We start from the raw sequence: 23,225 nt of genomic DNA, 5'->3' as shown, positions 1-23,225 counted from the left end.
TGTTTGTCAAGATGACGCTTCTCTTTTCAGGTGAGGTTGTCAGTGGCGAATGTAAGCAAGCCGGACATCTACCGATTGCCGATCGGCATCAGGACCCTGGTATGGACTAACACAAGTCTCCTATTAAACGATCGACCGGTGTACATGCGTGGTTTCGGCAGACACGAGGATTCTGCCATCAGAGGACGTGGCTTTGACCTCGTCACCGCTGTCAGGGATCACGAATTGCTTAAATGGATCGGAGCCAATGCCTATAGAACCAGCCACTATCCTTACAGCGACGAGGTCCTCGACATGGCTGATAGGTATCGAAAATTTGTCTGAAATTGAATCTGATATCCCGAAAAACTTATAATAAAATTTAATCTCTCGTTTTTCACGTATCTTGATCTGTTTTACTCTACTTTATTAAATTGTATTTTGTGAAGATTGGGTTTCCTCGTGATCAACGAGTGTCCTTCCGTCGACACAGAAAACTTTTCACCGTCATTGCTTTCACGCCACAAGGACTCGCTCTCGGAGCTCATCCGCAGAGACAAAAATCGGCCTTCTGTGATCATGTGGTCTCTGGCTAATGAACCGAGGACCCAGCTGCCTCAGGCCGAAGAATATTTCAAGCAGATCGCCCATCACGCCAAAGCAGTCGATCCCAGTAGGCCGGTCACTATCGCTCTGGCTCGTGGAGTTCAGGTAATATGATGAAAAAAATTAATGATTGCCCTCTGACTTGGACATCTATGATATAAAAAAATTTTTCCTCGACAGTTTTCTAATTTTCACATCAAGCATTTTCACGTGTACCTAAATCAAATTAAAGTTAAATGAACGGAATTTCTTGTATTTTGTGTGTAAGTTCATCTAATTTCATTACTTTACGTAAAAGTTTTTTTTTCAGATTTCATCACAATTGCTTATAAGTTGTAAATTATCAATAAATAGATATTGTAAATTGTAGGAAGACAAAGCTGGTCAGTTTCTTGACGTGATCAGTTTCAATCGTTACAACGCCTGGTATAGCAACGCCGGCAGAATGGACATGATCACCGACAGGGTATATGGGGAAGCCGAGGCTTGGCATAGGAAATACAACAAGCCGATACTTATGTCCGAATACGGAGCTGATACCATGCCGGGTCTGCACGAGGTAAAATTCGTATATCGCAAAAAAAAAAAAAAAAAAAAAAAAATTCTGTATATTTATGTAGTTTTAGAAATTATGTATTTATAGAAAAAAATAAAGAGAAGAAATTATTAACATAAGAAACCGTAGAGTTAGAAAATAAAAGTAAAGCAAAATGATATAAAAAAAAAGAGAAAAGAAATTAGAAGATAGAAATTAATTGTCTATTTTGTCTGAGAGAAAAACTTTTATTATTATAGCATCATAATTATTTCTTTTATCTTACTTTAATTCTTTGCAGCTACCGGAATACGTATGGAGCGAGGAGTATCAGAAAGAATTATTGTCCAAACACTTCGAAGCCTTCGATCGATTACGGCACGAAGGCTTTTTCGTCGGTGAATTCATTTGGAACTTCGCCGATTTCCGCACAGCACAAAGTGAGTGTCGAATAAAATCATGTACACACAGCGTTTATTAATTTAATAATATAATTCATTATTATAATCTTTAATCCATCTTGTAATTAATATTATCATAAAAACTTATTACGGATTATTGAGAAATTTTGTACAATTTCTTGTTTACGATTTCTATATGCATAATTATAGTTAAAAAAACAAATATATGTTTAACTAATAGCTGTCTTTAATTTATAAAAAAACATTATTAAAAGATTAAGTAAATTTTGGAAAATTTGGCTTGGAAAATGGTTTTTATTAATTATGTCCGTCAATATTTATGTATTATAGCATATACCAGAGTGGGCGGCAATAAAAAGGGGATCTTTACGAGGGACAGGCAGCCAAAAATGGCAGCCCATCATGTTAGGAAAAGATATCACGCCCTCGCAGTCGAACTGGACGGTGCGCAGATACCGGAGGAGGTGGAGGATTATTATATTTCGTCCTATTATTCTTCGCACTCAGAACTCTGACTGATTAAAAAAAGAAAAAAAAAAGAAAAAAAGCACAAGATTTTGGAGTACAAAAATAACTTTGCAGAGTCTTAATTGACTCTTGACGAAATAAAACTGCATTTTGTTTATTTTCTATATCGATAGGTAAGCGTTGCACCGATAACTTAACATATAGAATTATTCTCTCATCTAATAAAAAATCTCTCATTTCATAATAGACATAAATATTCCATCTATTCATTTATGACTCATTTATATGAAAAAAATATATATAAAAAATGGGTATCATTTTTTGAGATGCATAAATCTAGAATAGATAAATCTTTATATATATATTTATAACTCTGTGTACTTTTATTATATACATGTTTCAAATGAAAAATAGAATCATGATGTTTTTATACAACTCACAGTATGAAAATATATTTACAGATAGAAGAAATAATACATTCTTTTAATATAGCCTCGCAGCTTCACTTATAGTAAATACGTACCCAGAAATCACTCAGCACGGCTTAACATCGTCTGGCGGTTCCACAATCTTTAAACAGACATCAGCCATTTCCACGAATAAAGGCATCCTCATGGCTGACGCTATTGCTTCGGTAGGATTTGCACTGTTGAGAACTGCCTTCATAATATCGCGCAAGTCGGAATGTGCGAGGCATTCTTTCAGTTCTTTGCTATACTGCAGTTGATGCAACTTTGCTACAGGCACAGTGTCTTCTGTTGGAAACTGGTAATTCCGTTCACTCTTATGTTCTTTGGGTTCCTCGGGTAATTTGGGAGGCTCGCAGGTTTGACTCTTGTGCTCCTTGCAACACATTACAGAGCAGCTGGAACAAAGAAAGATATATATTGTAATGTTAATAATAAATTTAATTAAAATTTATATACAGTAAAAAAGAAAACAAAGAAATTTTTTAACCACATTTTATATTATAATAAATTAACATAAAGATAGAATATATATTGTTACTATAACTTTCCGATGCTCACATTCAATAGTACGATAATTTTTAATAAATATAACACAACATAAAAAACCTCAAGAGGATATAACCTTTCTGAGATATCTCTAAATAATTACACTTACTAAGGTTTCTTGCATATCGGACATTTGTAGGATGCATCTTTCTTTTCGCAGATACAACATTTTTTATCTACCATAACTTAATATATGGCTGTAATAAATAGACTGTTCAATTTATGAAAGTCGGAAAAAACGTAAGCACGTGTTGTTATAGACTTGTCATATGAGCACGTGACTCGCAATCGCTTCCATATGAGTATGAGTGCGTTCTCAAATTGTACGTATGGGGTAAAGTTAGGATCACTCAATTGACTAATCAAAAGAAAGAAATCTTTGCTCCCGTTGTTCTGATTGGTCAATTAAACACTACTTCAACCTACAGATATGATTTCTGAACGCATCCTACATAACGCCATCTACAGCTCGACGAAAAAAATTAATTTATATTTCTCGAGTTTTTGTAGTTTTGAAGAGAGAGAGAGAGAAAGATATATAACACGTATAAAAGTTATTTCATTTCAATTAAGTTTTATTAATTACAGCTTATCAATATATCGGTGAGTTTACATTTGTACCTTTTTAAAATAGATTTACCGCGATATATTCAATGCGAGAGAGAATCGTGTTTATATATATATGTTTATCTTTCTACAAGCTCAATTTATGATATCGAGATTGAATTTTTTTTGTTTGTTTTCTCTGTTTTGATAACCTTCACAGCTTGTAATATCAAAAGTAATATTAACGAATTTTTTCGTTAACTTTATTGATTATTAAATATTGAAATTATATATTCGTTTTAGAAAGACAAAACTTTAATTTTTACAAGATGTGTGAAAAAATATAATTTTTTTAGCTAGCCAATTTTGGAGAAAAAAATCTTTCTTAACTTTATTTTCTATTTTATATATACGATTAATTTTTCTTTATCTACTCGTCTGCACATTCAATTCTAACTTGACGTAAAACTTTTAATAATAAAACTTTTAATATTAAAGGTGCATTTCAGGCGACTATTCGTGATTGTAACGCCGGTGTAGCGTGATGAAAGTAGCGTTTGGAATTTGCGTTTGCGCAAATACGCCTGTCAAAGAGAGAAATTACGGATTTCGAGAAGGAGGCGGAACTGGCCTGGATCTCTAAATGCGATCTCACGGCGCGTGATAGCGCCGTCGAATGGAAATTCGCATTCCTGCGGCAAGAGAAGTACATACGTCACGCGTGCCGGACACGGTGCGTCAACCCAAGTGCGCAATTTCAACGTGATTTTATTTCACGTCACGCGAGAACCGAATCTCGCTTTAACTATTTTATTTCGCTCGCGAATTCCGTTTCGCTACGCAAATCGATTTTATTTTATTTTTTTTTTTTTCTTAACGCGCCATGCAAAATTTATTTTACTTCAAAAAGCAAATCTTATTTCGTCAACACGATTCTCTTTTATTTTATTTTTATTATTTACAATCGGACTTTTTTATTTAATTTCGACGCAAACGAGACATTTTTCGTTTCACGATCACAACAACTAGATTTTATTTTAAATTTTTATTTTAATTTAAGCCAAAGTAAAGTAATGCGTGTTGATTTTATGACCCACGCACGCAGTCTTTAATTTCAATACAATAAGAAATTGAATTGCGTATATCACAAGACAGGAAATAAAACATATATTGCACCATAAATAAAATCGAAGAACGTTGAATAAAAGTTTTTGTCTCTGAAATATCGAGTACAAGAAATCCGTATCTGATTACGAATAAAAATATTAAAATAAAATTTCTTTGAAATAAAATTTATAAAATTTGCGTCGCGTTAAATTAAGATCCAATCGTCATCGGTATCCTCGTCGTTATTGTCCTCATCGCCGCTGAAACTTTCTTCCAGAGGTCGGTGGCCATGAGCGGAGCTCGCGCGCCAAGGTCATTGATTCCACCGGCCGGCTGGTTCCGGCTCGGTTTCTGGGCCAGGTTAACCGACGTGTCCGCGACGGCGACGTCCGGAATACCTTCGCTCACCGTGACGTCGGCTCGGCCTGATACGGCAAGCCGGTAACGAGCCGCTATCCAACGACGGATGCGAACTTATTTGAACCAGTGTTCATAACGCGAGCACGAAATTTCTTTTTCTTCGTTAATTAATATAATAGAGAATAATTAAATTTAATTATAAAATAGTCTTTTCACGACAGATTGATTTTATGAGATAGATGTTCAGTGATATAATCTACACGAATATGTGAATGTCTCTTTAAATAGAGAATTTCGATAGAAGAGTGAGAAGTATAATCGAGTAAATGAGTTGAATATTTTAAATTAATTATTAGCTTTAATTGAATTTGAGATATTGGTATCGAGAATGATTTGTCGAATATAATTTTTTAATGACGCGAGAGATCTTTTTCGAGACTTTAACTCTTAGACGTTCGTTCAGCTAACGTGTAAATTACAGCCCTGTTGAGACACTATCGGTGCCCCACTCGCGGATATTCAGCCGTTCATTCACGTCTAATAAGTCCCCCGCTTGTGTTAGTAGCGGGGCATTGACGCGGCGGCACGTGTTCCGCACCGTGATTTTAACCCCTTATGACCTAAAAAAAAAAAATCTAAAATCTGACTCGAAGCGTCGTGCGCATAATCAAAACACTTGTATAGACATCAATTTTACTACGCTTAATAAATAAGAAGAAATTTAATCTACCTTTTTACTGTATAATAAAAAAAGGACCAATTTCATTACCCTACATAATTAACTTTATAAAAGTTAAAAAACTAAGAATTATTGAAAATTAATTGTTAACTGAGCTAGATTTTCGCGATAGAGGTAATTGACCGCAACCGTTTAATCGACTGCATAAGACGCGAATTAAAACACGGCATGCGCGATCTCATGTCCGAAGATGGCACGTGCGTTTACCTTGAGGAGGTCGCGATGCGTCACAACCTCCTCCTTCTTCTTGTATTTGAAGGATACGATGATCCAGCACCAGGAAATTCTTCTCAAATAGTCATGAAATATGTATGGATAAACGATTGCACGTTTGCAATTGTTCTCGGTTTTGTACGACGTGTAGGATCTAATAATTTTAATATCGTACAATTAATAATCAAATATATTATTATATAATTAGAAATTGAAAATGATTATTTTGATCATTGTAGAATAATTATTTCAACATTAAATCGATTTAGCGAAATAACAATTTTCTATCGATCGTGTGTTGTTTCAAATTATTTTTAGATTTTTTAAATCAACGCGCTAACGATAAGAAAAATAACATAAAATTATATATAGCTCCGAGCAGAGAAAAGTTTACAAACTGTTAGATTTTGAAAAAAAAATCTATAAAGATTATTTTTTCAATTAATATCCAATTTAATCAAATTTTCTGCATTTAATCACATCGATAATAATTTAAAAATTCTCATCGCTTCTGAATATTATTCGAAGATTTTTAAAAGAAAAATTGTTTACATATACTTGATATAAGTCAACTTGTCAAAATTTGAGAAAAACTATTAATCGAAAATATATATAAATTATAGATGTTGCCAGGAGAAAAGGATCAGTCTCCACACACGTGTTTATGATAGAAGCCGGATCCGTGTACATCTAGGAGATATCATCTCCGAGCCATCGCGCATATAATAACAGCATCCGGCATTCGCAAATGACGTCATACGGCTGCGATGATCGCGTACGATGACGTCGACAATGATCGCGGATCAGCAACAGGAGGAGGAGGAGGAGGAGAAGGTGTAGGAAGGAGCCCGAGCCGGCAAGCCAGGAATCGACGTCGCGCTGTTTCGTTGCCGGGCCAGTTTCTTCGAGTTCGCCGTGTCGTCGACTTCTTTCGCATTCTCGGATTCCGAACGAGGATTACAACGAACGAGGAACGTAGGTCGTCGATCCGCGACACCGGCACCGGCCGGACACATGACAGTGACCCACTTTAACACAGTTTCCGGTCTCACGTCGCGTGATTACGCGGCTCGCGATACAATTCGATCCGACAGGGATCGAGTAATATGATTCGACGAAATAATAATATCGCATATCAATCGAATTGTAATCGGATGACGGTTTAACGTTGAGCGGGCGATCGATTTTTTATACTCGATACCGTACTCGATACTCGTGATACTGCTCGTTAACGGTGAATTCTCAACCGATCGTTCGCCCCCATCGAGTGCGATCTCGAAAATTGAATTGTTTAATAAACGGAAATAAATATCTCGAGAGTAAAGTGAGGAAGTAAAGTAGGTAACTATAATCGAACTCGATGATTGGACAGTCATGTTTATAAACGTGGCTAATTCCCAATACGCCTCTGCATTAGTCATGAGCGCAACTCTAAATTGGAGAAAAGTTTAAACTCAACGACCATGTTAAACGCTGTGATTGATTATTAAAGCACTGTTTTAATTATGTTGAATAAATTAGAAATTATAGACAGCTACTTTAACTGCCGAATGCGATCGAGACACAATTTAAACTTGTCAAGCTTACGATTTCAATGTTGAACAAATCATACATTTAACGCGTTGATCACGGTTGTTCACGATTTATCCATTTGATATTGCAATTACGTTCAACACGATTTTGAGAATTGATATTGCATTTAGCATGATTATTCGTATTAAAGATATTTTCAGCTGGAACTGTATACGTTTATTGTTTGCGCAAATCACAGCGTATAATGACATTATCATCGCCATGTTATCGTCGGCGCCGAGAGTTTAAAGGATCGCGTTTAGCGTTAAACGACGATCGTGCGACTCTCGAACGATGATTCAATCAGATGATTCAATTCCAGACTGAATTCAATATATTACCGATATATTATAATCGGAGTCAGACAAATTATTCGATCGAGTCGAGATTAAAAAATTATGATATCGAATGAGTATAGATACGAGAGTGTTAAATGTATGCTAAATACGACGCAAACACACTTCCAATAAAGTAATTGTCATTCGCGAGAAACAATTAACGCCTCGATCAGTGGTAATGAAGGAATTTGCAGCTTTTCCTCGATCCCGATCCTATAACTGATCACACGATCACATAGATTTCAAGTTTTTCTAAATCGAGCACAAGTATCTGCGAAAGAAATACTAATGTAAGAGTATATGATCTATATGCAATGTAACATAAAAAATACTTTTGGAAAAAGAGAATAGAGAGAGAGAGAGAGAGAGATTAGAAGATAATATAATATATAATAATATAAACATGTATACGAGCAGTAATATAGTAGGAGCTTTTTTATTTTTTTGTTTTGTTATATTGTTATTATAATTATACACATTATAATTATTATACTCTATACTATTTATATTTTTTATTATATATATATATACCATGAAAATCACATGTATTCGATAATGAGAAAGATTCGCAAGCGAAGAAACTTTATGGAATTCAGGAAGGCGGTAATTTAGGCTCTACGCGCGCATTATGTCGCCGTATGCCAGATTTGGCGAGGAACACTTGTTCCAACATGCGAAATCTTATACAGTTCTCCTCGTTGCTTTTATTTTAGTGTTTTTTTTTTTTTGTCGAGCCGAGGCAAAAATATGCAAATTTCTGACGAACGATCACGTAAATAATACGTGTTAACCTTTACGGGTCTCTTTATTTTTCGATATTGTCCGTTAGAATGCGACTCCTCTCTCGTCACAGAGAGGAATCGCATTTATTATGTGTATTTCGAATAGAATTTATTATTCACAAATTTTATCAAGTTATTAAATTAATATCAGCTGATTCGATGGACGCAATCGGTGTATTAATATATAGAAAAATTCTTGTATTGATTTAGATCAAATCTGTTATTTAGAAAATTCAAAAAAGAACCTTGTCGTGGTCTCTTTAATGAGACTTATTAATTTGATTGATCAATACTTGTGGAGAAAAATGCGTTTTCTCTTATGTTCTCTTTCTTGACATATTCTAGAGATATTTTTCGTACTCTTTAAATTATGGGAGAGAACATTATTGTCATATCCTAACTAACGAAGGATCAGGACAAAGTCCACCTGTATTTCTCTGTCTTTCTCTCTCTCTCTCTTTCTCTTTGGAGAATGACTCGCGCACTCGAGTTCATCGACGGAAATACATCGCACGAGTCAGAATGTCTTTTCTACGTTCGCTTAAGTAACATACTTTGTCTATATACACATCTTTGTGTATCTTTGACAATAAGAGATTGTATAGATAACTAATTCATCTTTCTATATTCTAGAACAGAAGCATACAGCTAATGCTAATTTGTTTTAATAAAATTATAACTTTTTACTTGAGTCTTTTATAATTTTATTTTTTAAAAATTATTTTTATTTCGATTTGATACAGATTTAAAATCTCGATGCATTTTTTAATTCTTCTCGATTTTGCGATTTATCACTGGGCTTCGTTATTTCTTCAGTAATCGACGAATCTCTCGTAAACCGCCGGTCCAGCCTCGTAGTTTCGGAGTATCGTTAAGACGTATGTTAGAGTTCGTCATAACGGTCGATTGTCTGTTGCCTTGAACCGTGACGGTGCGATAAAAACGTCGGCCATTAATTGGTCCGTTTGTACATACACAGATTTACGTAACATATGAATTCGTGAGAGAAACTCTCGCGGTATGCGATAACGCGGATATATGTATGCGAGACAGACACGCCGCGCCGGCTCTGTCGTCAACAGCTGATTTTGACACTTTATTCGTCGGACGTCGGGAACGCGACAAAATTTTTTCTTTCTTTTTTCCCCTCTCATCGAATAAGCAACATCGCGTTAGATCGTTTTCTTCCAAGTAAGTACGTTCGTTCGAATCGCTTATATTGTCACGATTATCACTGGTACAGTGCGTGATAGCCCGATAGCCCGAAGATTGCGTTGGAATTCGGTCGAGAATCTTTTCGCGGATTCTGGCGGGACGCACTTTGAGGATCTTTTTTATTTTTTCTTTTTTTTTTTGGAAGATTCGATTAGAAAACTATCAATCTTGATGGTATACATTGAAATTTTTTCTTATTTATTTTAAGATTCTTTATTGATATCTCCATATTATCCATGCTGCAAATTTTAGTTTCGTAATTATTTTATTTGGTAGAATTTTATTCCTTTGAATTTGATTCACGTGGTGAATATTGTTTTTTTAATCTGTTTTTATTTATATTTGCAATGTTCGCTCTTAATTAATTTTATAATTAAAATCGCATTAATTGCGTGATCATCGAGGACTTTTCCATTTGTGAAAGTCTAAATTCGAAATGTAAGAGATCTCGATCACTCGCGCTACGAGTTTTCCGCTTTTCCGCGCGCTAACATAAGAAATCGAGGTGCACTTTTTTCGCGAATCTCGGCAAATTTCCAGATTTTTCTGCGGCGCATGCTTGCTGATAAGCATCCTTATTGCACACTGGCGCAGAACTCGGCATAATTCGTCTAGATCGAGATTAAGGAAAGAATATCGATTTGCTGAGCATACAATTTCTCAGCGCAAAGCATAAGTAAATTAATAGAAATTAGAGAGTAGGAATTTACTTTGCAACTTTAATTTTTATCATCAAAGTCCTTTCATCGTTCTCGGTGGTTTCTCGCATTTTAGTGAAAATCTTCCTGTTATTTAAACTTGTCTAGAATTTCTCTCTCTTTAATATCAATATTCTGTTCTACATTAATTAATATCTTTTGTCTCCACAATAATTGTATTATTATATATTGATATTTTGCCTGTATTTCTTTTCATTTTTCGTCCGTTAAAAATATTTTATATTTGCATACTATTGAGTGCAAAAGATACGATCGCAGCTAAGGAGGACAGATTAACTATTGTATGGATCTTTTTTCTTACAGACGGAATGAAAGACTCGCGATGTGCTCGATCATATTGGATCGTAAGTGACTGCTTGATCGCGAAATGTTCGCGTGTGCGTGGTGACATCACCTGAATGGGTTACACCTGTGTGGAGTGGCCACCGTGCATTCCACGTGATCGTGAAATGCGCGATAGTCCGCACATTTCCAATTGAAAGGCCTCCAAGAATGTATATAGCTTCTTAACGGAAAAGAGGAGTCGAGCGCGGTGAGAAGTCTTTACATCTCTATATAAAATGCATAATAATCTCTTTGTTATGTCTACATTTCTTTCATATTATGATATATACATAACACGTGTTATTACCGTACAATTTTTGTAAAGAGAGTCTAAATTTATCACAAGCATTGCGAAGGATAAATAAAGCAATTTGGAGAAAGATTCTTTAATTTGATGGAAATTAATCTCTTTGAATTATTGTCTTGATCTACATTTATTTTCATCTGAATTAATTTAATTTATCGAGTTTTAAATTTTCAATTTTGATCGAGATTATAATTTCATTGGAATTTATTTCAGTCTTAATTGATTTAATTTGACTTTTTCTCAGTCTTTTCTTTTTTAATAAGCGAATTGGTGCTTATTATTTTCTCGAATTTATAGTCATTTTTCAGAGATCAGTACTTTTTACCTTTTTATTTTCTCTCAGAAAAAGAATCGACGCTTTGTAATTTGCATTCGCAATATTCTCGGCCCTTTCAATCTAAACTGTATCGGGGATTCATATTTCAATGATTTTTAGATTGTATATTCTAATACAAAGCTTTGACTTCGGTTAGTCAAGGACAACCATAAAAAGTTCCGGGATGAAATCCGATGCAAATTATTGTCGAATCGCTGCGTCACATGGATCTTTTTAGAGAGAGCGATGCATCCGGATGAAGTCTTCATCGGCCGTGAATCACGTTGCATTGGGTCGGTGGGACTTTCGTCCGTTTGTAAGACTCGCCAAACAACGATCAACGATCGACATAATATGCGATTTGACGCGATTAGCGTCTACAGTTCTCTAAATAAAAAATCAATGGAGAAATCAATGTTACAAAAGAAAAAAATGAAGCAGATTTTCAGATATACTGTAGACACATGTACTATATATATTCAAGGACGAACAAGAAATTTTTGAAACTTAAGTGATAAGCAATGAGAATGTATCGTTTATTAAAAATTCCGAATTTTTTCATCTATTTAATCATACAATACATTAATATGTATGTATGCATAATTCATAAATTATGTATAAATACGCATTCTAGCGATACAATACATAAATGACAAATCTTGCAAATAATTTTAGAATTAAGAGTCTGAAATTAGATTCTCGTCTTTTTACTTTGACTTTTAGTATCCGTTAAAACTCAACGACTTTGGGGACGTCACGTGTTTAATAAGCCGCCCTTGTGAGAGAGAGGAGGGAGAGAAAGATCAAGGGAGAAAAAGAAAAACGGATTGTAACGACTTATCGCGACCTTTCTCGAGACGGGTATCGCTGTCATGATGGAACGGCTTCGTCGTTCCTATAGTACACGCGATTGTCACGCGGTCGACGACTGGCGATAAACATACACACGCAAACAAAAATATTCGCAATCGAAGCCTCCGTCTGTCATTGTGGATCGACATTTCGCAGTCATCGCGATCGATTCGAAACGTGTCTCTTCGAAGAGCCTCTTGGAGTACGTCTCTCTTCGCGGCTCAAGTATCAGTGCGGATTATTTCCGGTCAATAACGCGAAAATGAGTCAAAAGTCGATTCCAGCGAAGCTCACAGTCGCCGAATCTTTCGAGAGATCGAAGAACGTTGTGTGCGAATTAAAAGAATGTTGCTCGAAGAAGAAGACAGTACTGAGCGAAAAGATGGAGAAAACAAAGGAGATTGCGATTAAAGCAACAAAAATACACGAAACGCAGAGAGCAAAATCTACAAAGGGTGATAAAGATGACAAAGCGATTCCTACAAAAGCTACGGAAGAGAATCCTGTTAAGAATATAAAACTAACTGAGGCTCCTGAAGCTACGAAAGTGCGCGAAGCGCTGAAGAAAGAATCTCCGAAAGACATTAAGTTAGAAACCCCCGCTGAGATTCCTAAGATTACAAAAATACTCGAAATTAAAGATGACAAATTGGCAATTCCTACGAAGGATTCTGAAGAAAGTTATGGTAAAAATACAAAACCAGTTGAGGTACTTGAAGTTATAAAAGCGCACGAGACACTGAAGAAAGAATCTCCAAAGGATATCGAAGATAAAGATGATAGATTAAAAATCCTCCCTGAACTGAAGTCTCTCATTCTTGAATCCCTCTCACTCTCTACAGGAGTGCTAGAAACACTGAAGACAGAGTCTACTGATTGTGAGACTGTTAAAGATAATAGTTCAGAAATTTCTCCTGAGGACCCTGAAGAAAATAATGTCAAGGATATAAAACCAGCTGAAGATAAGAAGAAAACAAAGAAGATTCCCGTTCTTAGAAAGGTTGTAAGCTTTGTTTGAAATTATACCGTAATAAAAAAAAAAACTTAAATAAATAACGACTTAACTGGATTTAAAAAAATAAAGATACAAATAAAAATTTTTGAAGAAATTTTTTAACAACTTATATATATTTATGAAAACATAATTCTTAAATATTTACTTGAGCGTGTCTATAATATTGCTTAAGAAAAATACTAATTTAAAAAATGTTTTGTTAGATATAAAAAAAAATATAAATTATAAAAAAATAACTTAAAAATCAAAATAAGTTCAAAGAACTTACAATTAGGTTTAAAATTATTTTACTTATTATATATATATTTTTAGCAATTATAACTGATGTAAAAAAAACTTTCTATGTATATAAATCACTGTAAAGTTGTTATTAGCTAAAAAAAGTTTTGTCTACATAATTTTATGTTTTTATTTTCGTTCTCTAAAACAAGAATATATATGATAAGAATAAATTTTTTATTTAAAAATTTTAAAATGTAACTAAAGTATGAAAATTGATTAAAATTAAATGACTAATGTAGGACTTGCTCAATCCTTGGGATCTTGGCGCGCGTAAAATTTGGCGGCCCATATCGAAACCGAACTTGGACGAGAGTCCTTTGATCTTGGCGATACATCTAGTGCCTTCATTGCCAATCGAGCTCTTCGAAGTGTTTGCGGAAATTATCGAAGTAGTCACGAAGAAACCGGTCGTTCTGTTGTACGAGACTAGATTTGGACGACCGGTTGCCAAGGATGTCGTCGATATAGGTAAGAGAATCTATGTAAAGTAAGAAACAATGTTTCGCGCGTCTAGAAGATTTTCATGAAGATACCGAAAATTTGTTCGCTCGAACATTATTTTTGTTTGAAATATTTTCTTTAAACAACATTAAATGCCTCCGTGATCTTCGTGATGTTTGATTTCGATGATTCATCATGACGTCATCGTGCTTCTCTCACCTCGAGACGGATAATAATATAGAGGCTGTTTGATCTCTAACAATACACTTTAAAAATGTCCAGAGGACAGGATGTTTTATAGCTCGGGAATAACATGAAAAGCGCGCTATAATGTGTATTACCTTGTTAGAAAATAATAATAATAATAATAATAAATAGAAGTTTTATCACATTTAATTCTTTATTTATTTGTTTTTGTAGCTATCTTGCCAGCGGCCGATGATTGGAACGACGGTGTCCTCCTTCCCGTCAGCTTCGTTTTCGAGCATCATCTGAACAAAAGCAACTCGCCCCACGTTTACGTCGACGTAATCCTCGCGGATGATCGTGCTCCACACGTTGAAGTAACTAAACTTTCCGTTATCGGAAAAATCAGTAAAATATGAAAAAGAACTTGATAAAAAAATTTGGTTAATTAAATTTATTAGAATAGAAATGTATGCATAAACAGCTTAAAACTTTGGAAAAGCTTATGCTATTCATTTTCAAATTAAAAAAAAATTATAAGTTAGCAAACGCTTCGTTAGAAACATTTTTTTTATCTGCAGTAGAAAATTATTATTATATTAGTTTAATTAATTCTACATTATATTACTACATTGTATTCCACATTGTATTACATTATTCTCTTTGCTATTCTCGTAAAAATATTTCGTCTATCTAAATCTAAAATATAAAATTTTTTATTGTTTTTTTCTAACTTTTTATTAATCTGTTTAATTTATATTAAAAATTAATACCAAATACATTTTATATATTATATTAAAATTAAGGATGAAAAGTAAAATGTAAAAAGTTCTCTCGTCAAGGCTTAATTTTGTGACATTGGCAAGCATCTTTGTTAAAATTGTAGAATATTATGGACCTGCGAGGACACAGATGCGCCATTCCAAACAGATGCGATAAAATCTGCGCCACTTCATTGCTCTTCAATTATCTGCGCACGAGAGGCGAGAACCCGGCGTTCTTCGGAAATATACTCGGTCGGTTTAACAAACATCTCACATTCATATATTTATTATATCATACTTCTTTATTTATCTATCGTATATATTTTCGTTTATTATCTGTATTCATTTTCGCTATCTTCTTAAAAAAACTACATATAACAGAAATAAAAAAAGCCGCTAAATTAAAGTCGAATATTTTTAATGATTTTAACGAGAATTTTAGCGAAAATAAATATATAAATGACGAACTATGGAAAAATATACTATGGAATAAAAAAAAAAATGTATTTTCAGGCATGAAAATAATAAATATTAATACATCATCTATTATATTCTCAATAGAAAAAAAGATGAAATAATTGTAGATCGTATATTTTATCGAGGTTTCACGCATTTCAATTGTATCTTGCAGATGGTAATTCGCAACTTGACGTATTGCGAATGGTTGTCGGGAAGCCGGCGGAAGTGGGTGTCGTGGATGCACCGGTAATCAGATGTCACAAGATGAACATAATCGGCGCAGAGTTTCTTCAAATCCTTGCCAGTCTGGGACCTCTACCGCCTTATCGCATCATGATCAACAAAGTGCTAGGTATAATATTCTTCTATATATTCACAATAGAGACTCTCAAAATACTAGTATTGACGTTAGAAGAATTCTTCTAATGCAAATACTGAATCCGTTCAATCGTTTTTACGCGACTGAAATAAGAGAGATTAATATAAATAAGATTAATATAACGTCTGATTCATGAAGAAGAAATAAAATTTCAAAAGTTAAAAGGATCTGAAAATATGAAATGAAGATAAATACCATACAATGAAATAAATGAATCCATCTAACGTTTTAAAATCGTAGCAAAAGAAAAAGAGAGACCACGAGTTACTTTATGATCTTAATTTTACTTTTAATTTCATTCCGTAATAAATTAATGTTCCGTAATTAACTTTTTTCGTTGTTTATTAGTAGATGTACTCGCCAAAGAGCTCACAACTTATCTGCTAAATATCAATCAGCACAAGGAATGGATGGACAGACTGTCGTTCTTCGGCATCATCGGTTTTGCCGAAAATTCACTAGACTTTTATAATCTGGACGATGTAAAATCCGTAGCTACTAGCGTACCTTACTATTAGGCTTGTTTTATAATACATATTTATTATTTATCTCTCTCTTAGTTTATATATATATATATATATATATATATATATATATATATATATATATATATATATATATACTTTCTTTTGGGTTTTTTCAATAATATAATATTTTATTAAATCTAAATAAATATAATAATTCACAAATTTTATCCTCAGCGATTATATACATGATTCGTTAAAAAAAATTCTCTCTCTCTTTCTGTCTCTCGCTCGCTCACTTATTCTCTCTCATTCTTTTTCTTTTACCCACACACAATTTCGCTTCCTCTCTCGCGATAGTACACGTCCAGTCAACTTTAGATTGATCCACGATCGACATGTATAGAATAAAGTATTATCAAAATTCACTTTGTATGTAAATTGTATCCACTTTGTTTTTTGAATTAAATAAATTTTTGTAAAACTTCTTGTCCCTCATTACAGTTATTATAATTGAATTATATACATCATTATAAAGCGAAAAATCAAGATTTACACAATTATTTATTATATAATTTACAAACCGTCAAAATATTTTGTAATACATTTTACTAATCTATTTACCAACCAATGTTATTAAATGTGTGATAAAATATGACAAAACTAACATATTTCAACGTGTTTCATAGGAAAAAAGTTCACATGATTTTTCGCTTCTATAATTTTATATGGCTGCAATGAGAAAATAGAAGTCTTGAAGACTATTAAATTTTTCAAGATGATTGAGATTTTGCTTCAAATAATGCTCGAAGCGACCTGAAACTTTTACGTTCAAAACAATTAAAAAATATTTCTTAACCTAATTTTTTAAACTTGTAATAACTTCAGTCTACGTTTAAGTCACTACATCATCGAAAGAATCTAACAGAAGATCATAAAAAGTTAGGCGGAAGCATTCCGTTAGCCGGATGTATAGTGCCAATTGCCAAAGCATTGTGCAGGAACTCTTCCAGCCGCATCAGAGGTCCACCGCCATCCGCAACATTTCGCATACGCGGATAGTATTGCTCCGATAGCAGCATCAGTAATTTGTGAAACTGCATCGGATAAGCAGTCCATAACACATTACCAGCAACTTCGAGCATATCTAATATTAAGGTCGCGCACAAGTCGCAAATGTCAGCTCTTGGTTCTGGAAAATGAAGAAACAAATTTTTATTATCGCATGTAAATCGTTATTTTTGTTGCGTTATTTTTCACAGTATATTGATAACAATTTTTTTTTCTTTGCATATTATCAAAATTTTTGTTTCATTCTATGCATAACAATATTTTTTATATTTTTATATTTTTGACACAGAACATATCTATATGTATAGACAATCTTTATAGATTTCATTTTCAATAAGTTTTTCTTTTTATAATTTTAACAAATACGCGCCTCGATTTCAGAGAATAATATTTAAATTTAAATAATATCAAAATTAATTGCGTCACAAAATGTAATATTCTTACCGATATTAAAAACGGCCGCCAACCATCTCCAAGCATGCTGAAGACCATAGGGATGAACTTTGGTGACATCCTTTCGTTGTCTTGTAACGGTAATCGACGCGTACAATCTCATCAAGCCTGACATCCTTTTTAGGAACTTGTCCTGCTTTTCGACAGTGCCGTCTTCAGAATATTTGCAGCCAAGAGATTTGTAGTAATCTTCATTGGATTGACCTTCTTGTTGTGGTAAGAAGATTGGTATAGTGAACGGACATGCCTCGTGAAGACGCGCCAGAAAAAGTTCGCCGAAATCTTCATGCTCGTTCCAGAGTGCTACAACGATCATCGCCACGGGAAATGCCATTTCCGGCTTGCTCGATACCAACGTCTCGCCTTGGCTCTAGAAATTCATATCAAATATGATAACAAATAAGATAACAAAACGCTTTCAAGCTAATAACAAAATAATTTACTTATAATTGAAATTAACTTTTCTATTTAAAAAATTTTAATTTTTATCAAATCATGTGATTTTTTTTCTTTATTTTTTCTTTTAATTATGATTTTAAGAGATTCCTACAGATACATACAACTATCTTTTTTGCCATATGATCCTTGCAGAAGATCACTCCTTGTGGATGTTGCGTCACGTTAGGGGATGATTTTCCAATCAGAAGGTTATGCAATCTATCGTATTTGTCTCTTAAATGTTGCTCGCTAACGCTGGAGATCGCGTTTACCGGAATATTGATTGCCTTCTGACACTCGAAGCGAAACTTCTTCGTAGCAGTCGATTGTAAGAAATCCTTGAAAGTTTTTTTATAAAGATTTAAAAATTGTTGGTTCTTAATGTAAATCTCCAATGATTCCTTATCAACGTACTTGAAAAGATTTCCTGTAAATTTATGACATAAGAAACACATTAATTAATCTCCCTATTTAAACAACAATTTAAATTTAAATAGGTAGAAAATTAGATTAGATTATTATTAATGAACATACTTTTTAATCAAGATATGTGAAATATGCATTTATAAAATAGAATAAAATATTGTAAGGACATACAATATTTAAAATGCATTTTATATACTAAGTATAGATTTTAACATGCCTTCTTTGCATTCAGAATCTACAACTGTTTCTTCCGACTTAGGTACAGATGCAGGTGGTGTAACTGGTGCATTAACTGATACAGCTATTGCTTCCTGATTTATCACGCTGGAGTTTTGGACTTTATTATCATTATTCTCTATAGCATTGCTTTCACCTAGATGCTGAGAAGACACCACATTGCCAACTGGAGTATTTTCAGATTCCGCAACTGATTGAATCTCACTTGCAGCTTGTGCTTTACGAGTCAATTCCGCTTCGTATTGAGCATCTATTTTCTCTAAAGTTTGTAACAAAATATATATAAATTGAAGTTTTTACGAAAAAAAAAAAAAAAAATCTTTGACTGTCTGCAAGAAGTTCACAAACCTATCTCCGTCCGAAATATAGTCAGTATATCATTAATGTAATGAACCAAGCTCTCGATAACATTTACATCCGTGGATATCAATTCTCCACTCTATAAAAATCCATAATTATTATTATAAATAATATGATAACTTATACAGAATAATTTTAAAAAACGTCGCTTCTAAAAATTTAGAATCATTTTTTTAATAAATTATTGCAATCCGACATTCAGTAAAAATGTTTACAAATTTTCAATTTGTAAACTTTTTGGAATAATAATTAATTTATCCTTTTTTTAATAATTACTTTAATTTTTTCATCTAAGACTTCGATTTGTTGAATCAGTTCTTTTATCCTTGCAGAATTTGTTGTAAGGATCATGTCAATCGCATGCTTGTTTTTACAATTCTTGCATAGCGTTACGATATCACAGTATTTGGCCGTGAACTGGCCTCGATGGACCGTCACGATCTTTGTCAGTTCCTCCTTTTCCTTCATTCGCTTTCGATACTCCTCCATTTCTCGTTCAAGCTTTTCCTTCTGTTCTTGAGCGCGTTGAGCTTGTAGTTGTTGCTCGTGCCGCCTTTTAATTTCCTCTTGTTCTGCGATTCGCTCAATCCCGGCCAAGATATCTGCCAACTCCTCCTCGTTCCGACGTTCGCGCTCGCGTGCCATCAATGAGCGCGAATTCGCCATTTTTTCCTGTATGACACGACCATTCTCTTTCATGTGATTAATACGGCAATCCATCTTTTTCTGCAACACAATTTCCTTACATAGTATCATTCTGAGCCTATTGCTGTTATTATTAAATCTTGTTGTAAATATGATCAACTATATATGATAATTAAATTACCCTGACTTCCTCCTTTCTTTGCTTTTCACTTTCTAAAAGAATTTTCTTGGATGAAAAGTGAATGCCATTTGAAGTAGATATTGTGTTGTATGTAAAATTGCTATTAGTTTTCTGTGGGATTTTAATGTTACAGGAGTTTTGCTCATTCTCAATATTTTCCAGTTTGTTGGAATCATCTTTATTTGCCACTGACTGAGGACCAATTGTAATATGATTCAACATCGCTGATATACGTGATGCTTTCTCTAAGGTAGATACCTTGAGATTCTCAAAATCCGATGTGATGTTCATGTCGTTCACCTTTAAAACAGCATTTTTCGAATATTTGAATACAAAAACTTTCAAAAACTAAATATTTTTAATTACAACTTCTAATAAATAGATTGAACATGAAGCGAATACAAGTATGCTATATATAATAAAGAGATTTTACATATTTTTATTAATTTACAAGTCAAATTTAATTTTAATATTAACGGAAATTTTATTCAAAATACATGGAGTAGCGTAAAGCATTATAAACTGCACAAATATGACAAACAAAATCCTCTAAAAGTTTGCTCCAAATTATGGAATTTCTTTTTCATTCATTTGACTAGAATAACGCAAAACTTCATCAGCTCACCTTAGTTCTCGATTTCTCTCTTTCTGAATAAAGTGACATGATTTTGCGAGGAGACACACATTTCCTCGTGAACTCTACGCTCATGTTTTCAGCGATACATATTCCATTTAATATATCCACGCAAAGCCAGGATTGCGGATTGCGCCGTTTTTTATCCGGCAGAAACGACGACGCGACGAGTACCAGGTGATGGGCATAAACATATGGCATAGACATAGACTACTTTTACACGTGATCCCTAATCAGGTTTAATAATATCCCTAGTTCTAAAGCTGGCCAATCACAGTCATTCCATTCTTCGGAAGAATAGTTGATTGGCCAGTTTTACAACTACGGACAGAGAGGTCTTCTACGCGTTATATTTAAAAATTAGGAAAATAATTATTAAAAAAATTTATTTCATTTTACATGCGCATATACATAAAAATAAGTATGTGGTTGTATATGTACACAGGCAATCATGCAATTGTAATATATATATATATTACAATTTAAAAAAAATATATATATATATTACAATTTAAAAAAATATATATATATTACAATTTAAAAAAAATATATTGTATATATATTTACTATTGATATGTCTCTGATGTACAAAAGAATTAAAAAATTTATAATATATATAAATAGATAAATAAATTAAATAATATAAATTAACTTAGAATTAAAAGATCTTATTTAATTTGCGGAGAATTGTAGTCACATTTCGAATTTACAAAAATATAAACAGATGTAAAGAAATTCTCAATGAGAATCAGTTAGAATATAAATTTTTTAACTCTCTTGTACATATTTTTTTGAGGCCATATCGTGCGTCAAATAAAATAATATTGAAAATTGAAAATCTTATAATCTATAATCTAGATCAAGAGTCTAGAGGATAAAAAAATGCATACATTTATCGCAAAATATAATCATCTACTTTCAATTTTCTTTTTATTTTTCTCAATATATAATTCAAAGTTTTTAATGTCCTAAATTCAATGCAATAACTGCAATTGTCATAAAAATCCAGAATTTTACAATAGTTACGATTGAGTTAATACTATCAATTTCTTCGCCTAATATAATATGCTATATAACAAGTTTTGTGTATATATATATATATATATATATATATATATATATATATATATATATATATATATATATATATATAATATAATACATTTAATCACTGGTTTAAAGAAAAACGCAAAATTAATTAGTACATGCATATGACAAATGATAAAAATAATCATTTCGAATAAAACATTCAAGTTATGATGAATATATGAAATATGATACTCAAAAAGACAGTTGAATAAAAATAGTTATGTTAACAATAAGTTGTTTCTCTATTATCTTTCGTGATATATAAAAAAAAATGTATTGTTTCATCTAAAAAATTCAATACATATTTAATTAATACATAATCCAGAAATTTCCAAGGTAATCACTACATACACGTGATAGACAAATTTCTATCAAATAAGATGCAAATAAACAATTTTTAGTTTACTCCAAGATACTTTCGCAGCTTTATATTGTAAATTCTTTTATATTCATTTTTATCATAATTTCTTGAAAATATTATGTGAAAGAGCCAAAAATATCAATATTAAAATAGATTTAAAATAAAAAATTTGAGAAATTCTGGTTTTACATTTATTTAGCAAAATAATTAAATTACATTTCTGCATTTATAATCTTTGTTGTATTTATAATCCATGTTCAATTTATACTAGCATTGCCGCTTGGATGATGAAATAAATGAATAAAATATGAGACTAGTATACAAATGTGCTGGTTCATTTTTTATGTGACATGATAAAATAAAGTTAGCGCCAGATTATGCGCGTATTTGCAATTCGTGATTCGTAATTCATGAACGGTATAAAGATATCTTGATTAGTTGAATTTGACGAATCTTCCATCTATATTATTCACGAATTATTAAAGTGAATACGCGCATATATAGTCTGGCGATGATTATATAATATTGCAACAAAATTATGTAATCATAAGATTATAACTGCTACAATCAATATCAAATGATTGTATAATTATAATCTTATAGCAATTCACATAACTGTAGCAAAACAATTATATAGAAAATGTATAATATGAAATTATGAAATTATTGTGCGATATCTGTAATATATTATTATAATATTAATTCATCTCCGTGTTAGTGTTGAATATAGCAATTTAAACCCACATAATTCATCTATATATTTTATATAAAAGAAACAGTATTTTATGTAAAAAATATTTTAATAAAATTAAATTATTGAAAAATTAGAAAATTTTGCAGATCACCAAAAATTGTAATTTTTTATCGAAATAAAATATTTAGGAATAATTATATTCGATATTGCACTAACACAGTGTAGTAGTA

At 32.7% G+C, this 23,225-nt stretch overlaps 4 protein-coding genes across 9 annotated transcripts in view; 2 read left to right on the top strand and 2 right to left on the bottom strand.

The window, feature by feature from the left end:
- The window catches only part of LOC138934256 (beta-glucuronidase), a 36,012-nt gene extending 33,627 nt beyond the window's left edge, over positions 1-2,385 (top strand). For all 3 annotated transcript variants that reach the window (XM_070297808.1, XM_070297806.1, XM_070297807.1), the window contains exons 7-11: positions 31-305; positions 429-690; positions 956-1,144; positions 1,422-1,560; positions 1,873-2,385. In XM_070297808.1, coding sequence (XP_070153909.1) covers positions 31-305; positions 429-690; positions 956-1,144; positions 1,422-1,560; positions 1,873-2,057 — 1,050 coding nt within the window. In that variant the 3' untranslated portion in view covers positions 2,058-2,385. The remainder of the gene's footprint in view (positions 1-30; positions 306-428; positions 691-955; positions 1,145-1,421; positions 1,561-1,872) is intronic.
- Positions 2,371-3,288, bottom strand: LOC138934261 (zinc finger HIT domain-containing protein 3). The gene is made up of 2 exons (XM_070297814.1): positions 3,136-3,288; positions 2,371-2,875 (listed from the first exon to the last, which is right to left on the bottom strand). Exons 1-2 carry the CDS (start codon positions 3,207-3,209, stop codon positions 2,545-2,547), a joined length of 405 nt encoding a protein of 134 aa, XP_070153915.1. The 5' UTR covers positions 3,210-3,288; the 3' UTR covers positions 2,371-2,544.
- A 262-nt stretch (positions 3,289-3,550) lies between these two features.
- Positions 3,551-16,523, top strand: LOC138934288 (uncharacterized). 4 transcript variants are annotated; one of them, XM_070297910.1, is made up of 10 exons: positions 3,551-3,629; positions 4,071-4,305; positions 6,615-8,191; positions 10,921-11,149; positions 12,288-13,416; positions 13,953-14,181; positions 14,575-14,717; positions 15,227-15,356; positions 15,736-15,915; positions 16,291-16,523. In XM_070297910.1, exons 5-10 carry the CDS (start codon positions 12,679-12,681, stop codon positions 16,458-16,460), a joined length of 1,590 nt encoding a protein of 529 aa, XP_070154011.1. In that variant the 5' UTR covers positions 3,551-3,629; positions 4,071-4,305; positions 6,615-8,191; positions 10,921-11,149; positions 12,288-12,678; the 3' UTR covers positions 16,461-16,523. The 4 variants fall into 4 exon arrangements, with proteins under 4 accessions (XP_070154011.1, XP_070154013.1, XP_070154012.1 ...); XM_070297912.1 differs by lacking the exons at positions 3,551-3,629; positions 4,071-4,305 and having other exon boundaries at positions 6,634-6,966; XM_070297911.1 differs by lacking the exons at positions 3,551-3,629; positions 4,071-4,305 and having other exon boundaries at positions 6,634-7,332.
- A 195-nt stretch (positions 16,524-16,718) lies between these two features.
- Gle1 (nucleoporin GLE1) lies at positions 16,719-21,174 on the bottom strand. Its single transcript, XM_070297909.1, has 8 exons — positions 20,843-21,174; positions 20,218-20,517; positions 19,668-20,117; positions 19,380-19,470; positions 19,012-19,290; positions 18,491-18,795; positions 17,922-18,300; positions 16,719-17,598 (listed from the first exon to the last, which is right to left on the bottom strand). The coding sequence occupies exons 1-8, from the start codon at positions 21,056-21,058 to the stop codon at positions 17,339-17,341; spliced, it is 2,280 nt and encodes a 759-aa protein (XP_070154010.1). The 5' UTR covers positions 21,059-21,174; the 3' UTR covers positions 16,719-17,338.
- Between the last annotated feature and the right edge of the window lie 2,051 nt (positions 21,175-23,225).

The sequence above is a fragment of the Polyergus mexicanus genome, unplaced genomic scaffold (assembly GCF_030449975.1).
Source record: "Polyergus mexicanus isolate NDT 795.1 unplaced genomic scaffold, iyPolMexi1.0 SCAF_6, whole genome shotgun sequence".
NCBI classification, from domain to species: domain Eukaryota; kingdom Metazoa; phylum Arthropoda; class Insecta; order Hymenoptera; family Formicidae; genus Polyergus; species Polyergus mexicanus.
Note: the sequence above shows the minus strand (reverse complement) of the source record. Positions and strands in the feature narration are given on the sequence as shown.

Bases quoted from the DNA above. Each gene is read 5' to 3' on its own strand.
- LOC138934288 (XM_070297910.1), top strand. From the start codon at position 12,679: ATGAGTCAAAAGTCGATTCCAGCGAAGCTCACAGTCGCCGAATCTTTC. The intron at 14,182-14,574 runs GTAAGAGAATCT...TTGTTTTTGTAG, and splicing joins CAAGGATGTCGTCGATATAG to CTATCTTGCCAGCGGCCGAT. The intron at 15,916-16,290 runs GTATAATATTCT...GTTGTTTATTAG, and splicing joins CATGATCAACAAAGTGCTAG to TAGATGTACTCGCCAAAGAG.
- LOC138934261 (XM_070297814.1), bottom strand. From the start codon at position 3,209: ATGGTAGATAAAAAATGTTGTATCTGCGAAAAGAAAGATGCATCCTAC. The intron at 2,876-3,135 runs GTAAGTGTAATT...TCTTTGTTCCAG, and splicing joins CCGATATGCAAGAAACCTTA to CTGCTCTGTAATGTGTTGCA.
- Gle1 (XM_070297909.1), bottom strand. From the start codon at position 21,058: ATGTCTATGCCATATGTTTATGCCCATCACCTGGTACTCGTCGCGTCG. The intron at 19,291-19,379 runs GTTTGTGAACTT...TACAAACTTTAG, and splicing joins TATATTTCGGACGGAGATAG to AGAAAATAGATGCTCAATAC. The intron at 18,796-19,011 runs GCATGTTAAAAT...ATAAATTTACAG, and splicing joins AGATTCTGAATGCAAAGAAG to GAAATCTTTTCAAGTACGTT.